We start from the raw sequence: 18,192 nt of genomic DNA, 5'->3' as shown, positions 1-18,192 counted from the left end.
AGATTCCCTCTTGATGTGCAACGAGCATGTATAAAAGCTTTTTTTAGGTAAACATATTTACAAGGTATACAATTAGTTGTGACTACAGTGCATTTGTGAGTAGTTTCAGCTCAAAAATGTATAACTCTCTGAAACTGTCCCTTTTAGACTTTTATCTTAATTGTGCTGTTTTGGTGACTGTCGCTTTAAATTCAAATGAGATGTGTTCTGAGAGGTGTTTTCTTTTAAGAACAGGGCGGAGCTACAAACGCCTGTGTGTCAGCATTGTGGCAGATTGAAAACAGGACTAGTGTTCTCAGTGCAAGTCAGGTCTGCATGTTGTCGTTGGTCAGTGTGTGCTGCATGCTTCTGTCAGTCTATGTCGCTCCTGTCGCTGTTCATCTAAAACTCCACATCTATAATCCTCTTAGTCTATACTGACATTATTTTCAGCAGCTCAAACACTCTAATGGCTAATGGACAGACGGCTGCTTCTCACTCAAGGCTGCTAGTGAGGGAGAGATGGTCACCAGTGGGCGGGGCTTTCCCCCTCTGATACAAGTACAAAGGGAGAATGTCAATCAAAGTGTCTTTATCAAGTCTGATTATAAACAATACAATTAATACATGTTTACCATTAGAAGCTTGTTTTATTCACACACTGTAACACAACAACTGTATTAAACCCCTTAAAAAAATATTTTGGCATGGTAGATCCTCTATAAATTGGATCTATTACACTAGGTTTATTACTTTGTTTTGGAGACTCCCACATCTAGGATTCACACTCTATATCAGGGGTGTGCAAACTCAGGCCCTGTTTACACTAGTGCGTTTTAGTTTTAAAACGGCGTTTTAGAATGAAAACGATCCGCGTCCACACTCACGTTTCTGAACTGCTCTCCGTCCGCACCAAAACGCTGAAAATGCACATCACGTGACCACACACACACTCTCGGGCAAACGCTGCAGCATTTCTACCCAGATGAGAGCTGTGCTGGTCGGACTGCTCATCAAGCATCTCCCGCTGGATCTAATCTCACTATATTTGCTAAACGTGATTATAAATTAATCTTGTTGTCTTTATCTAACGACATATTCCCCAACTTTGGTCTTTTGAATCGATTACTTGTTTACAGGTAACGTGTTTTGGCTGAGCGCAAAGATAAGTTAATGATTAATGTAACCACGTACATTCTGTATATTGACTGATCGCTTGCCTTTATTTCCTATAATGAATAAACTTATTGTATGTTATACTTTCATAATGGCTATTAATGTTTATTAAAACTGACATTCAACCAAAGCAGAGGATACGTTTCATATTTTCAATGAAATTGAAAGGAGGCAGTGATGTTATATAGGCTCCGTTTTATTCTAAATATGCATACAGTCTAAATATGCATACTCTGCATTTCTGCTGTCTGTTAAGTTGTTAATATCAAAATGAAAATAGGCAGTTCCTTAAATCATGTTTTCATTTTATTGTTGAGAAAGTGAAACAACGTAGCCAGCATGATGTAAATAAGATTATAAAGTACACTGTTCCCTTTGAAGATTTACCCGACATGTCCTCGAGGGTCTGTTTTCCATATCAAACTTGCGAAGTCTGAACTTACAAGGAGAGGATGCGAGACTGAACTGTGTGTGTTAGGCTACTTAATATTGAGGAAAAGCCCCAATCAGAAAGGCGAATGTCGGCAGCCCCGCCTCCGTTTTCAGGTGTCTCCATTTGGCCTCCACAGATACCAGATCTCAATCCAATAGAGCACCTTTGGGATGTGGTGGAACAGGAGATTGGCATCATGGATGTAGCCGACAAATCTGCAGCAACTGTGATGCTGTCATGTCAATATGGAGCAAAATCTCTGAGGAATATTTCCAGTAGCTTGTTGAATCTAAGGATTAAGGCAGTTCTGAAGGCAAAATGGGGTTCAACCCAGGACTAGTAAGGTGTACCTAATAAAGTGGCTAGTGTGTATATCTATGCATGTATGTGTGTGTGTATTATATTCTATATATCTTGAAAATGCAGTACTTTTAGTCTTGCCATAAAATGTCTGCATTCGAGTGGGCCTAAAACACAAAAAGTATGTAAACATATATAGTCAATTTTGATTTAAGCAGATGCTTAGTTCTTTGTTTTGATATACAATATGCTCTAGGGCTGCTCGATTATGGGAAAAATCATAATCACGATTATTTTGGTCATAATTGTAATCACGATTATTCAAAACGATTATTAGTTGAAGTCAAAATTTTTCGTCCTTCTGTGAATTTATTTTTATATATAAATATTTCCCAATCGATGTTTAACAGAGGTTTTTTTTTTTGCAGTATTTCCTATAATATTTTTTCTTCTGGAGAAAGGCTTATTTGTTTTATTTCAGCTAGAATAAAAGCGGGTTTAAATATTTTGAAACCTATTTTAATAGCTCGATATTATTAGCCCCCTCAAGCAATATATATGTTTGATTGTCTGCAGAAGAAACTACTGTTATACAATGACTTGCCAATAATTAAGCCTTTGAATGTCACTTTCAGTTGAATATCTTGAAAACATCTAGTAAAATATAATGTACTGTTATCATAGCAAAGACAAAATAAATCAGTTATTAGAAATGAGTTATTAAATCTGTTGTTTAAACTGTGCTTTAAGCATCTTCACTGTATTTTTGATTTTATTATTGATTAATAATAAAAACAGTCGGCAGCAGCAGGAATACCGCACGCTGTCACTTTAAGAGTAGTGCGGCTCTGATATGGTTTCTCTTTCTCATGTATTTTGATTCTCAACTTGTTTGTTTATTACACAAATGAGGGTTAATATGAATAATCACTAAACACCGCGCTCTGACACAAGTGTGCATGTGTTTGACCATTAAAGCGCTCACATTAAGATCGCGTTAGATGTGTGTGTGCTCTGCTGTACGAGGCTGAACGCAGCGCGCACACACACAACAGCAGGTGCTATTTTGCGCTTTTAAAAATATGAATGATGCGCATCCCGTACTGCAAAAGTTACATTACAGCACATGCTTTTGGTCATTTTCACGTGGAACTGAGCTTTGCAGAGGCAAAGAGTTTTCACACGTGTACAACTGGAAAGGGGGCGGTACGTGATGGAATAATCGTTTATCTCGATTAATGGTTTTTCATAATCGTTAAAACCCAAAATCGAAATCGGATTTTCGATTAATTGCACAGCCCTAATATGCTCATGTACTCCCAGCTGAAAATAGTCTGATGGCAGTCAAATTTAGGGAAAAAAAATCATCAAAAAAGATGGCTGGCAGCATTTTCTATATCCTCCATTTACCTCATAGTTCTCCATCTCCACATCGTCTACATCCAGGTCCAGACTGATAGCAGGACCCACAGCAGTTGGAGGCACAGGAAGCATCGAGCTGTTCAACAGGGCACAAACAAATGCTTTAGAGTTAAACTCCGACTTTGAACAGTGTAGAAACATCTGATGTGCATGTTAGGGATTCTCACAGGAAGTATGGTAGGAAGCCAGGGTAATACGGCGGTGGAGGCGGCGGCGGAGGCAGAGGCTGCTGTAACCGATACCTCTGTCCCGTTATACGCCTCGGCAGCATGTGTGGATATGGCTGAGGAAACACAGACGCAAACACAACACAATTACATTAACATTTAGCAAACGCTTTTGTCCAAAGCAACGTACAATTGAGGAGGCATTCAATGATTCAACAAGAAGAGGCAATACACGCAACGAGTGCCGAGTATACAAAGAAACTGTCAGTGACCACATGTATTACGCAAACTAACATCACCAAAGTTGTTGACCCCCGATTGTCAATGTATAACTCTCACCCTGGTCCCAACCCCAATCTAGGAACCACTTTTTTACATGACTAGACATTTTTATTTAGCATAATTTGATTACCTGATTATGCAAATACTGCCGATTGCGATGAGTGTTGACCTGATTACAGTGATTGCGGTGTTGCATGTTGAATGTATAGTAGGCAGATCTTACGGCTTATCCACTTTCAGAGGGATATTAGCAGGACTCCGCATTACAGAAATAGCTTCGTTCCTTTTGCAATTGCTGTTTTGCTAAGTTATAATAGTGTAATGCTTTCATTGTTTTCTGTGGGAATCTGTGTGTCTGAGATTATATGCTTTGTTGTAATTTTTTTTTTATCGAACGACACTTTCTGCCACAAAAAAAATTCGGGCTGTGCAATTAATCGTAACATTTTAGACCTGCGGCTGTCTGGTATGTGTATTTAAACCCAGTGAACAAATGAGGTCCAAAAAAATTAAAAACAGCTGCATTAACCCGTGATAAAATAACTGTCGACATTAATTATTAATGCATTAGCGTACGATGGATGGATGGAGACATCGAGATAGATAGAGGGATAGATAGAGGGATAGATAGATAGATAGATAGATAGATAGATAGATAGATAGATAGATAGATAGAGGGATAGATAGAGGGATAGATAGATAGATAGATAGATAGATAGATAGATAGATAGATAGATAGATAGATAGATAGATGGATAGAGGGATAGATAGAGGGATAGATAGAGGGATAGATAGAGGGATAGATAGATAGATAGATAGATAGATAGATAGATAGATAGATAGATAGATAGATAGATAGATAGATAGATAGATAGATAGATAGATAGATAGATAGATAGAATGATGGATGGATGGATGGATGGATGGATGGATGGATGGATGGATGGATGGATAGAACAAGGTATAGATGGATAGAACAGAATGATAAATTGAATAATAGAACGATACAGATATAACAATAGAATGATACAACAATGGATAGATGGATGAAGGAATGGATAGATAGATAGATAGATAGATAGATAGATAGACAGACAGACAGACAGACAGACAGACAGACAGACAGACAGATAGATATATAGATAGATAGATAGACAGATAGAAAGAACTATAGATTGAATAATAGAACGATAAAACAATAGATGGATGGATGGATGGATGGATGGATAGACAGAACGATAGATAAAATGATAGAACAATAGAACGATAGATATAAATGGATGCATGGATGGATGGATAGATAGACAGACAGATAGATAGATAAAATGAACGAGGGATGGATAGATAGATAAACAATGATAGATTAAATAATAGAATGATGGATGGATGGATGGATGGATGGATAGATAGAACGAGGGATGGATAAATAGATAAAAAGAATGATAGATTGAATAAAAGAAGGATGGATGGATGGATAGATAGACGAGGGATGAATAGATAGATAAACAGAATGATAGATTAAATAATAGAAGGATGGATGGATGGATGGATGGATGGATGGATAGAAAGATGGATGGATGGATGGATAGATAGATAGATAGATAGATAGATAGATAGATAGATAGATAGATAGATAGATAGATAGAGGGATGGATGGATAGATAGATAGATAGATAGAGGGATGGATGGATGGATGGACAGATGGATCAAATTAATCCTGATTATGATTTTCCCTGTAATCGAGCAGCCCTTCTGTACAGGTACTAATACAGGCAACCGAACTGAAGTTAAGAGTGCAGATCTCACCACTGGGTAGGGCAGCTCCTGGTGTAGGGTCTCCTGCGGCAGGTACTGCAGGGGGACGGAGGGCGTCAGTGCTGGTGGATGATGGGCTGGAGGATAAGAGAACGTTCCTAACGGATGCTGGTCTCCTCGCAGATCCACTTCATTCTCCACCCTCTGCAGAGGCTGAACACACACACACACACACACACACACACACACACACACACACACACACACACACACACACACACACACACACACACACACACACACACACACACACACACACACACACACACACACACACACACACACACACACACACACACACACACACACACACACACACACACACAAAACACAAACACACACACACACACACACAAACACAAAAAACACACAAACACCCACAAACACCCACAAACACACACAAACACACAAACATAAACACACACTTTATGCAGCATTTGTTGTTTATTTGAAATTGATCAGGATTAATGTACAATGTGCTTCCAGAAATACAATTAGAGGCAAATTTTTTTCTGATATTGTGGCATGGGTTATAGTCCACATATACTGCAAAAAAAAAATCATGAACAATAACAGCACATGAATGAACTAATCATTTAGCAATACATTTATTATTTTGAAAGATGAATAGAAAGATGGATAGAAAGATAGATAGACGGATGGATGGATAGATCGATGGATGGATAGAGGGATGGACGGACAGACGGACAGACAGACAGATAGATAAGCAGTTATCTTGTTTGCCTGATTGATAATTTGCGATCCTTTTTTCTTCTGTTTAAAGGGTCACGAAACACCAGAACACATGTGTTGAGCTGTTGACAGTGGTATATGTGTCCCACACTGCTAAAAACACTATTAGGACACATATATCTCACTAAAAAGTGTAAATTGGTTGTTTTTGCGTTATTTCAAGTAAATTCGTACTTCCAGTTTGAAACGAATTTTTGAAGCTGCGTCACGGTCATGACATAATAGCGTGTATTCCAACGTGCAGACTGGACGTCTGTGCCAGAGTGTGTCTTATTACGTCTTACAGTGTGCTGCATTAATGCATGAGTAAGGCTTGGTTCAAACCAATCAGCGCGCTCTATTGTGCAACTTCATTAATATTCATTAGTCACAGTGTTTAGATGACAGAGACGCCACGTTGTGTTGGCAAAACAAGCGTGAAGTGTTGCTTTTATAGTTTGCTGCAGTTAAGTTTTGTTTTATTTTCTTGCTGTGAGAGCTCAGCTGGAGTCACGTGTGGATTAACAGTGTACGCGACGCTCGACAACAATAACTTACGTGTCTAAGGAGGATTATTGTTTACCTGAGAGCTGTTCTCATCTGCAAACGCTGAGATCCGGATTCGCTTGTAGTCTCCTCTTAATAAAGAAGCGGCTCTAGTTGCTGGTGATTGTTCTGTCTCTACAGATTTGGTAAGTGAGTGACCAGTGCTCTTTGTTTATTCCGTTTGTTCGTATCGAACTAAGTTAACTATTGCACAGAGTGTAAACATGTTAGCACCACAACCAAACTTTAACCTCGTGTAGGATTTTCACCGGATTTTGTGACCGGAAAAACACACGCGGCTTTCTGACACTACCTGCCGAGTTTCCCGGGAAATGCGGAGGTTTTTTTTTCTCTCATTCGCCCTGCGGTATCAAACATTGCATGAAAAATACACGCTTACAGCAGCTCCTCCAATCAAATATCTCGTTTGTCGCGAGGGACATGAATGAATTCCCTGAATGAAAGAGCCAAACTGCAGTTAAAGTCCACCATTTAATAAATTAGCAAATAATTCGACTACAGATGTCCACGTAAACACAGTCCCTTTCTCCCGTGTGTGTGTTTGCGTTTGTGTGTGTGTGTGTGTATTTTGACTCTGAAACTCACGCGTGCCCAAATAGACACTCCCACACCATGCCTCTTTTCTTCCTCCGACACTCCCCCCTAAACAGAGCTGGACACGCCCACTTTTCTGACTTTTTCCAAAGTAGAGGTGTGAAAACACCCTGCTGAAACAAGGGGCTTTCATGGCCCTTTAAGTGTTGTGTTACCAAACCATGAAACAATATTATATGTGAGAACACTCTCTATCAATGATCTATATGCCATGTTTAAAGTCTGTGTACTAACATTAAAACTTCTCAACTTGCGAAGAAGATAGAGGCGCTGACTTGCCCTTGTTATAAACCGCCTCTACATTAAAATAAAAAATAAGTGTATTGTCAATAATTGTGCCTAAATACTTAACATTTGAGACCTGCTCTACTATTTGTCCATTTATGGTGCCCGGTCTATAAAGTCTATTATCTACTGCTCTTTTTTGACTTCCCAGACATAACTTTTTTCTACCCACAGACATAACTCTTTAATACCATGTTTAATAGTATTAAATATATTAATACTATTATTATATTTAAAACATAAGGAGCTATTTATTTCTGTTCACGTGGGTTTCCTCTGGGTGCTCCGGTTTCAACCACAGTCCAAAGACATGCGGTACAGGTGAATTGGATTAGCTAAATTGTTCTTAGTGTATGAGTGTGAATGAGTGTGCATGGATGTTTCCCAGAGATGGGTTAAAGCTAGAAGGGCATCCACTGCTCAGAATATATGCTAGATAAGTTGGCGGTTCATTCCGCTGTGGTGACCCCAGATTAATAAAGGGACTAAGCCGACAAGAAAATGAATGAATAAAAATCAGTTTGATCACTTCTGCTGTTTAAACTTTGACTTTAATTTGCACTTAACCTGCAAATTGGAATAGAAACTGTATAAACAGCACACAAATGTACTGACATTTAAAAGTAGCACTGATTGTTACGGGTCAATGCTGCTAATATTTGTAACAAATCCATAAATTTCTCCGTTCTGGGGTCCGTTCTTCGTACGTGGATTACTCAGTTAGCTGGATTTGGATATTGACGATTTGACAAGATCCAGGATCGTTTCGTTCTTCAAAGCTGATCCGAGAGTTGTTGTCATAGCAACAGTTCTGCTAGGTCAAACCTGATCGGGAGCAGGTTCAATTCATATAAACAGGATTAGATCGGCTCAGTTCAAGCAAAGATAATACAGAAAGTATGTACCGAATTCTGATATTTTCTTACAGTAGTAGTTATTTACACTTGGGAAAATGGTACATATTTTTTAACTATATATATAAAGTTATAGTCATTAATAAAATAAATAAAGTTATACATATTAATAAAACGTATGCAATCTGCACCCTCGAAATGAAAGTACAAAGACTGCCATCTGGTGGTGCAAAGAGAAAACTTATTGATATGAACTTTTTAGATCGCTTAGTACAAATTGTGTATAATAGAAATGCAGAATATGTGACTTTTTTTAAAGCAATAATACATTTATGCAGTCATAAACATGCCTTGATAGTTAATATGCCAGTGATTTGATGCTTCACAAAAGTTGCAGACGCCTTTACCAATATCAAAATGCTTTTGTAAACATCCAGTTATTCTTTACACCGATTAAAAAACGGCTACTATAATAAAGAAAATCTTCTCTAAATGTAAAACTAAATACATTGATTTGCATTGAAATACATGATGAATACTCTTGACACATGAAAGTGTAAAGCCTGCAGCTCACAACAAATGTGGAAGGTTATTGCGTGTCATATTTAACAAACGGTTTACTGCTAATTTGATGTAATTTTGCTCACATGGATAATTGAATATTAATCAGATGATGTCATTACGCTGCTGTGCCGTCAGCCAATCGCTGCATTGCTGATCATGATTTCGAAGATCGATAGATCTGTCCTTCATAACACACGCAGCGATCTCAGATCAGTTTATTCAGACATTCTAATCTGATTCGCGAACTTGTTTGAAGAACCAAATTAGCAAGAGATCAGTTATCAAGATGAACAGATCCAGGATCTGCCAAATCATCTTAGATCATTTAAGCGAGGTGTGAAGAACGGACCCCTGGCTTTTCGTTCTATGAGGGAATATCTGCAGAAGTTCATCACAGGCATGTCAACCATCAGTTTTCTGCCTAAAACATGGACTTGTTGGTCAACAGGAGACCGCCTGCTGGGGCGTGACGATGCGTTAAAACTATCAATATGAAAATAAATTAATTAATATTTTTCATATCATAATATAGTAATCACAAACTGCAATATATCATGCATTAAACTCAAACCAACATTGGCGGCTTTATACGTCCCGTCTGCGCTGATGTTAACCTAGATAAATGTGCACTATTATTAGGTGCATCTCCAAGTGTTCAAGGAGGCTAAATTAGCACAGAGCTGCATGACAACTGAACACACACATCGGCTGTATACTGACTCAAACACTGGCTAGAAGAAAATCAAGACGAAGCATGAGAAGACATCTACTGTGCCCTGTTTAATAGAATAAGATTACACACCATTTTAAAAAGAATCATCTCACCCTAATATTTAATATTGCTCCATATATTGTAGTGTTATTCCAGGTACAATCGGCTGTAGGCAATAATCCATCACTCGAGGCTAATCGTTTTCAGTAGATTATAATAGGATTGCTTGAGTAAATACTCAGTAATCCTTTTACACATAGTAATACTGTAATGCAATGCACTCAACAATAATAAAATACAATATAAACTAGTGCTGCACTGAAATCTACATTTTTATAGATGAAATATGAATCAATGAAATAGTTTTTTACATTCTCCCCATCCTATTTTAAATTAAAAAAATTTTGGCTTCATAATCGTATTATTATCATTATTATTACAGCATTTTTACATGTATTTAATAGAAAGTGTTTAATTCATATTTATAAAGAGTCAAATGAATAAATACAGCTATATAGCTATAACAGTTTAAAATCTATTCATTCATTTTCTCGTCGGCTTAGTCTCTTTATTAATCCGGGGTCGCCACAGCGGAATGAACCGCCAACTTATGCAGCAAGTTTTTACGCAGCGGATGCCCTTCCAGCCGCAACCCATCTCTGGGAAACATCCACACACACCCTCATACACAACGGACAAGTTAGCCAACTGTCACCGACTCGGTCCCAGTCATTCCCCTCGCTGGCCAGCAGAGGCCACCATCTCCGGACTTTTAAACATTACGTCATCCATTCACTCTGATTCAGCACACCTGATCTTCATTCCGCTAATGACCCACGTACCCTTTATAAGCAGCTCACACTCACACAGTCTTTGCGAAGTCTTGTTTAGCCCCGGCAAGCATTACGGAGCGTTCTATCCTGCCTGATCTCCTGTTTACTACTTCAACCCGTTTCCTGACTCTGCTCTGCCTTCTGCCTGCCCACGACCTAAGCCTGTTACACGGACTCTGATACTCGCTTTCTGCCCTCGACCCAAGCCTGTTACACGGACTCTGAATCACGCCGCCTGCCTCTGACCCATGCCTGGTAAATTACTCTGTGTCTGTCAGCCGCCAGCCCTATCTTTATTGCTGTGTATGTTGTATGTCCGCACAGTCGTGCGTGTTGTATGTTGAGTAAAGTGTGACTTAATAAATACTGCAAATGGATCCCTCCGTGTCAGTCTCCCCGTTACACCAACCCAATTCACCTGTACTGCATGCGTTTGGATTGTGGGGGAAACCAGAGCACCTGGAGGAAACCCAAGCCAAGGCAGGGAGAACATGCAAACTCCACGCAAAATCACTGGGATTTCGATCCTGTTTTAATGTTAGGAAATTTAAAGACCCTGTCCAAACAGCTTTCAAAAATTAATTTTGCATAATAGGTGCTCTTTAAACCCCAATATTATTCAGCTGCGCCATAAACAATAGTTGTAGTTATGGCATACCTGTCAACATTGGGATGTGAAAATAAGGGATATTCGATTGCTCTAACTGTTGATGCTTATTTAAAGGTTTACGAAACCCTCGAGTACTTTATTTGAGATGTTAACAGATGTGTGTGTGTTGAGCATCAGTTAAGACAATGTTAGCACCTGTCAGCTTTAATTGTGGGGGAAACTGGATAATTTTGAGCTTTTGTCAGCTAATTTCAGCTTCTGGGTTTAAAATGATTTTTGGGGCGGGATCAAAAACGGTGACGTAGCGCAAAACTGCAAGTGCAAAGATGACGCGTCGAGTTCTCATTAATATTCATAGCAGAGTTTTCTTATCCTATGAGAAGAGACTGCTTCTTAATTATTCATGACTGCACGTGCTTTCCGAAGGCAAAGCAGTCTGGCCAGCGCCAAGCTGTGAGTGTGAGATCCTACGTTGATGATTGGGTGAAACGCGTCCGCGGACCCACGGTTCACAGTATTTAGTCGTTCATGAAGGGTCGTATGCGTTCGTTTCCACGAACCACGGTGTTTGTTGCATGATTTCCCATGATGCTGTCAGGGCCGATACAGCAAAAGCTGTTTGTGTGCATCAAGCATTTTTGTCAGGAGAGCAGTACGAGAATTGGAGAATGGCGGACGCTGTCTTTTATCAGGAGTTCGTTCACATTCAGACACATCGCCGTCCTGATGTGTTCGCCTAAATCCTTTAGATTACCAGCAGGGCTAAAGGTTAAAATAGACAGGGCAAGAGACCTGCTGCACTGAGTCTGCATTCAGACCCGGGGGTTGAGGGAGAAGTCCTCATTTAGGGTTTATATAAACACGATTATCTTTATAATGATATAGATTGTAGTTATGTGTATATGAAATTAGAAATGACAAATGTAGCAGGGTATTCAATTACTGTTTATTTCTTTGCATTTTAACTTTGTAAACTATAAGATCATGCGTCTTCTCATGGTTTGTGTCTCATTTTGTGAGCCGACTGGCAACAGTTGTTTGCTCCCCTCCTTCTCCCCTGCACTGCTGGCCACGCCCACTCCTGCCTCTGCTCGTGGAGCTCCACACCCAATATGATGCATCTTTTAAAGGGTCACGAAACACCAGAGCACATGTGTTGAGCTGTTGACAGTGGTATATGTGTCCCTCACTGCTAAAAACACTATTAGGACACCTATATCTCACTAAAAAGTGTAAATTGGTTGTTTTTGCGTTATTTCAAGTAAATTCGTACTTCCTGTTTGAAACTAATTTTTGAAGCTGCGTCACGGTCATGACATAATAGCCTTTATTCCAGCGTGCAGACTGGACGTCTGTGCCAGAGTGTGTCTTATTACGTCTTACAGTGTGATGCATTAATGCATGAGTAAGGCTTGGTTCAAACCAATCAGCGCGCTCTATTGTGCAACTTCATTAATATTCATTAGTGTCACAGTGTTTACGCCACAGAGACGCCACGTTGTGTTGGCAAAACAAGCGTGAAGTGTTGCTTTTATAGTTTGCTGCCATTAAGTTTTGTTTTCATTTTCGTTTTCAAGTTTTTTTTTCATTGGACTCACGTGTGGATTAACAGTGTACGCAACGCTCAACAACAATAACTTACGTGTCTAAGGAGGATTATTGTTTACCTGAGAGCTGTTCTCATCTGCAAACGCTGAAATCTGGATTCGCTTGTAACGTTAGTCTCCTCTCCATAAAGACGCGGCTCTAGTTGCTGGTGATTGTCCTGTCTCTACAGATTTGGTCAGTGAGCGACCAGTGCTCTTTGTTTATTCCGTTTGTTCGTATCGAACTAAGTTAACTATTGCACCGAGTGTAAACATGTTAGCACCACAACCAAACTTTAACCTCGTGTAGGGTTTTCACTGGATTTTGTAACCGGAATAACACACGCGGCTTTCTGACGCTACCTGCCGTGTGCATCTAAGTTTCCGGGAAATGCAGAGGGTTTTTTTTCTCTCATTCGCCGTGCGGTATTAAACATTACATAAAAAAATACAAGCTTAAAGCAGTTCCTCGAATCAAATATCGCGTTTGTCACGAGGGGCATGAATGAATTCCCTGAATGAAAGAGCCAAACTGCAGTTAAAGTCCAACATTTAATAATTTAGCAAATAATTCCACTACAGATGTCCATGTAGGTTAAACACCATCACTTTCTACTGTGTGTGTGTGTGTGTGTGTGTGTGTGTGTGTGTGTGTGTGTGTGTGTGTGTGTGTGTGTGTGTGTATTTTTTGCCCAAATAGACACTCCCACACCATCCCACTTTAGTTCCTCCGACACTCCCCCCTAAACAGAGCTGGACACGCCCACTTTTCTGACTTTTTCCAAAGTAGAGGTGTGAAAACACCCTGCTAAAACGAGGGGGTTTCATGGCCCTTTAAAAAAATTCTGAGAAAGTGGAAGATGTCAAGGCCCTTTAGGATCAAATTTGTTATGTTTAAAAGAAAACCCACCAAGATCGACATGTTTAGATATTATTAATAATATGTATATATATGTCTGTTCAAACACGCACCCAAAACCCAGTTTGTCCACTTTCGCTCTGCTTTAATCTCATGTGCAGAATCCGTTTGGGAAGCAGCGTCTATTTATCACAATGGAGCACGTCAGCTGACAGTCACGCACTGCTATATGAACTGACTGGTTTGAGGATTGCATAGGAGAGGCAATGACACCTGGAATGGAAAGAAAAGGGAATCCCGCCGTTTTTACGTTTATTTTAAAGTGTTTTCATGCCTAAACAAAGCGAAAGCACAGAACAGACTCGCATTTAAGAGTGAGGGGCGGCCCCTGGTGGTTCGGCGGTATGGGTTGTGTATAGGGAGGATTGAAGCTTTAATGTTTATTGCCACCCTTCATAGAAAGATTAAAAATACAGGATGATAGCGGGATAGAAGTGTAAAATACCGGAGAATCCTGATAATAACGGGAGGGTTGACAGGTATGATTTATGGTAGTTTGTGTTGCCGGAGTGTTACTCACCATGCGCGGGTGCTGCGGCTGAATGGGGACGAACTGGTTGATCGGCGGCAGATGAGGAGGAGGAGGATGAGGAGGGTGAGGTGGAGGCTGGTGGGGCGCCACTGCAGGACTGGGGTGCAGGATGAAATGCTCACTGGAGATCAGCGGAGGGAACGCCTGATAGGACACCGGCAGATGCTGCATGGTGCAGGCCTGAATGAGCTGCACACACACACACACACACAGAGAGAGAGAGAACACTGAAATGGACTGTGACTTGAAAGCGTGTTTGTATATTTCTAATAACGCTGAGAAAGAGACATGGTCAAATGCTCTGGAAAAGATCTCACTTTTGCACTGTGTAGCAATCCAATATATTATTTAAAAAGCATCAGGCTTAATGATAAGCAATCCTGCATAGTACTGGGAAAACGTGATGCATGTATACACAATTTATACAATGCAAAAAAAAAAACATTCATTTATATCTTAGAAATAATCTATCACATACATTAATTGTAGTGTTTCGTAGATGCATTTACTTTTTAGATTTAGATGTATTTTTCTTTTTTTAGTGCACTTAATGCAATGAGGACAATGAGACATTGTATGTCTCCTGCACAATACAGCACACACTCATCTGTACATCATTATTGCCACCAAAAAATACAGATGTTGGAATGTGGACACAGATGAAGCGATGACTGGAGCAGATGATTAAACTAGCAGAAAGCACACCTTCACTATCCATGAGAACGATCAGAAGCATCTGCAGCGACGATGCAAACAAACATGAAGGCTGTTGCTCGCTGTCCCTCCGAAGTTGCATCATTACAGATCATTAATCATTCCAGAGACGCCACATGAAACTCACATAGTGAATGCAGCTGTTTATTAGGGTTTTCAAAAGCAGATGGCGCTCTAGGCTAGTTTTTAAATAGAAGATGGTGCTCTAGGCTAGTTTTTACCATCAGATGTCGCTCTAGGCTAGTTTTTCAACAGCAGATGGCGCTCTAAGCTAGTTTTTAAACAGCAGATAGTGCTCTAAGCTAGTTTTTAAACAGCAGATGGCGCTCTAGGCTAGTTTTTAAATAGAAGATGCTGCTCTAGGCTAGTTTTTACCATCAGATGTCGCTCTAGGCTAGTTTTTCAACAGCAGATGGCGCTCTAAGCTAGTTTTTAAACAGCAGATGGCGCTCTAGGCTAGTTTTTAAATAGAAGATGATGCTCTAGGCTAGTTTTTACCATTAGATGTCGCTCTAGGCTAGTTTTTAAATAGAAGATGGTGCTCTGGGCTAGTTTTTACCATCAGATGTCGCTCTAGGCTGGTTTTTAAATAGCACATGGCGCTCTAAGCTAGTTTTTAAACAGCAGATGGCACTCTAGGCTAGTTTTTAAATAGAAGATGGTGCTCTAGGCTAGTTTTTCAACAGCAGATGGCGCTCTAAGCTAGTTTTTAAACAACAGATGGCGCTCTAGGCTAGTTTTTAAATAGAAAATGGTGCTCTAGGCTAGTTTTTACCATCAGATGTCGCTCTAGGCTAGTTTTTAAATAGAAGATGGTGCTCTAGGCTAGTTTTTACCATCAGATGTCGCTCTAGGCTCGTTTTTGAATAGAAGATGGTGCTCTAGGCTAGTTTTTACCATCAGATGTCGCTCTAGGCTAGTTTTTAAATAGCAGATGGCGCTCTAAGCTAGTTTTTAAATAGAAGATGGTGCTCTAGGCTAGTTTTTACCATCAGATGTCGCTCTATGCTAGTTTTTCCAACAGCAGATGGTGCTCTAAGTTAGTTTTTAAACATCAGATGGTGCTCTAGGCTAGTTTTTAAATAGAAGATGGTGCTCTATGCTAGTTTTTACCATCAGATGTCGCTCTAGGCTAGTTTTTCAACAGCAGATGGCGCTCTAAGTTACTTTTTAAACAGCAGATGGTGCTCTAGGCGAGTTTTTAAACAGCAGATGGCACTTTAGGCTAATTTTTAAATCAGCAGATGGTGCTCTAGGCATGTTTTTAAACTGCAGATGGCACTCTAGGCTAGGTGTTACCATTAGATGTCGCTCTAGGCTAGTTTTTAAACAGCAAATGGCACTCTAGGCTAGTTTTTAAACAGCAGATGGCGCTCTAGGCTAGTTTTTAAATAGAAGATGGTGCTCTGGGCTAGTTTTTACCATCAGATGTCGCTCTAGGCTGGTTTTTAAATAGCACATGGCGCTCTAAGCTAGTTTTTAAACAGCAGATGGCGCTCTAGGCTAGTTTTTAAATAGAAGATGGTGCTCTAGGCTAGTTTTTCAACAGCAGATGGCGCTCTAAGCTAGTTTTTAAACAACAGATGGCGCTCTAGGCTAGTTTTTAAATAGAAAATGGTGCTCTAGGCTAGTTTTTACCATCAGATGTCGCTCTAGGCTAGTTTTTAAATAGAAGATGGTGCTCTAGGCTAGTTTTTACCATCAGATGTCGCTCTAGGCTCGTTTTTGAATAGAAGATGGTGCTCTAGGCTAGTTTTTACCATCAGATGTCGCTCTAGGCTAGTTTTTAAATAGCAGATGGCGCTCTAAGCTAGTTTTTAAATAGAAGATGGTGCTCTAGGCTAGTTTTTACCATCAGATGTCGCTCTATGCTAGTTTTTCCAACAGCAGATGGTGCTCTAAGTTAGTTTTTAAACATCAGATGGTGCTCTAGGCTAGTTTTTAAATAGAAGATGGTGCTCTAGGCTAGTTTTTACCATCAGATGTCGCTCTAGGCTAGTTTTTCAACAGCAGATGGCGCTCTAAGTTAGTTTTTAAACAGCAGATGGTGCTCTAGGCGAGTTTTTAAACAGCAGATGGCACTTTAGGCTAGTTTTTAAATCAGCAGATGGTGCTCTAGGCATGTTTTTAAACTGCAGATGGCACTCTAGGCTAGGTGTTACCATTAGATGTCGCTCTAGGCTAGTTTTTAAACAGCAAATGGCACTCTAGGCTAGGTGTTACCATTGAATGGCGCTCTGGGCTAGTTTTTAATCAGCAGATGGCGCTCTAGGCTAGTTGTTATCATCAGATGATGCTGTAGGCTAGTTTTTAAACAACAGATGGCGCTCTAGGCATGTTCTTAAACCGCAGATGGCACTCTAGGCTAGTTGTTATCATCAGATGATGCTGTAGGCTAGTTTTTAAACAACAGATGGCGCTCTAGGCATGTTTTTAAACCGCAGATGGCACTCTAGGCTAGTTGTTATCATCAGATGATGTTGTAGGCAACATTTTAAACAGCAGATGGTGCTTAAGGCTAGTTTTTAAACAGCAGATGTCATCCTAAACTATTTGTTACTATGAGATGGTGCTCTAGGCTAGCTTTTAAATGGCAAATGGAACTCTAGGCTAGTTGTTATCATCAAGTGGCACTCTAAGCAAATTTTTAAACAGCAGATGGCACTCTAGGCTAGTTTTTAACCATCCGATGGAGCTTTAGGCTAGTTTTTAAACAGCAGTCAGCGCTCTAGGCTAATTTTTAAACAGCAGGTGGCAGTCTAGGCTAGTTTTTACCATCAGATGTTACTCTAGGCTAGTTTTTAAATAGAAGATGGTGCTCAAGGCTAACTGTTCCCATCAGATGGCACTCTAGGCTAGTTTTTAACCATCAGATGGAGCTTTAGGCTTGATTTAAACAGCAGATTGCGCTGTAGGCAAGCTTTTAAACAGCAGATGCTGCTCTAGGCTAGTTGTTACCATCAGATGGTGTTCTAGTTGAGTTTTTAAACAGCAGATGGCACAATAAGCTACTTTTTAATGTCAAATGGCGCCCCAGGATAGATTTTAACAGCAGACTGCGCTCTAATTTTGTTCATTATTATGGCAAGTAGATAAGTAATAAGTGGTATAATGTA

At 39.9% G+C, this 18,192-nt stretch overlaps 1 protein-coding gene and 1 long non-coding RNA gene across 7 annotated transcripts in view; one reads left to right on the top strand and one right to left on the bottom strand.

Moving 5' to 3' along the window:
* Window positions 1–18,192, top strand: part of LOC137487628 (uncharacterized) — a 545,963-nt gene that overhangs the window by 162,510 nt on the left and 365,261 nt on the right. The gene's annotated exons all lie outside the window — the stretch shown is intronic.
* rnf44 (ring finger protein 44) overlaps window positions 1–18,192 on the bottom strand; it is a 56,045-nt gene that overhangs the window by 5,758 nt on the left and 32,095 nt on the right. For all 6 annotated transcript variants that reach the window (XM_073921647.1, NM_001076624.1, XM_073921645.1 and 3 more), the window contains exons 5-8: window positions 14,351–14,551; window positions 5,566–5,727; window positions 3,478–3,593; window positions 3,299–3,386 (exon numbers count right to left, since the gene is read on the bottom strand). In XM_073921647.1, the coding sequence (XP_073777748.1) occupies window positions 3,299–3,386; window positions 3,478–3,593; window positions 5,566–5,727; window positions 14,351–14,551 (567 nt within the window). The remainder of the gene's footprint in view (window positions 1–3,298; window positions 3,387–3,477; window positions 3,594–5,565; window positions 5,728–14,350; window positions 14,552–18,192) is intronic.

Source organism: Danio rerio, chromosome 14 (assembly GCF_049306965.1).
Source record: "Danio rerio strain Tuebingen ecotype United States chromosome 14, GRCz12tu, whole genome shotgun sequence".
NCBI classification, from domain to species: domain Eukaryota; kingdom Metazoa; phylum Chordata; class Actinopteri; order Cypriniformes; family Danionidae; genus Danio; species Danio rerio.
Note: the sequence above shows the minus strand (reverse complement) of the source record. Positions and strands in the feature narration are given on the sequence as shown.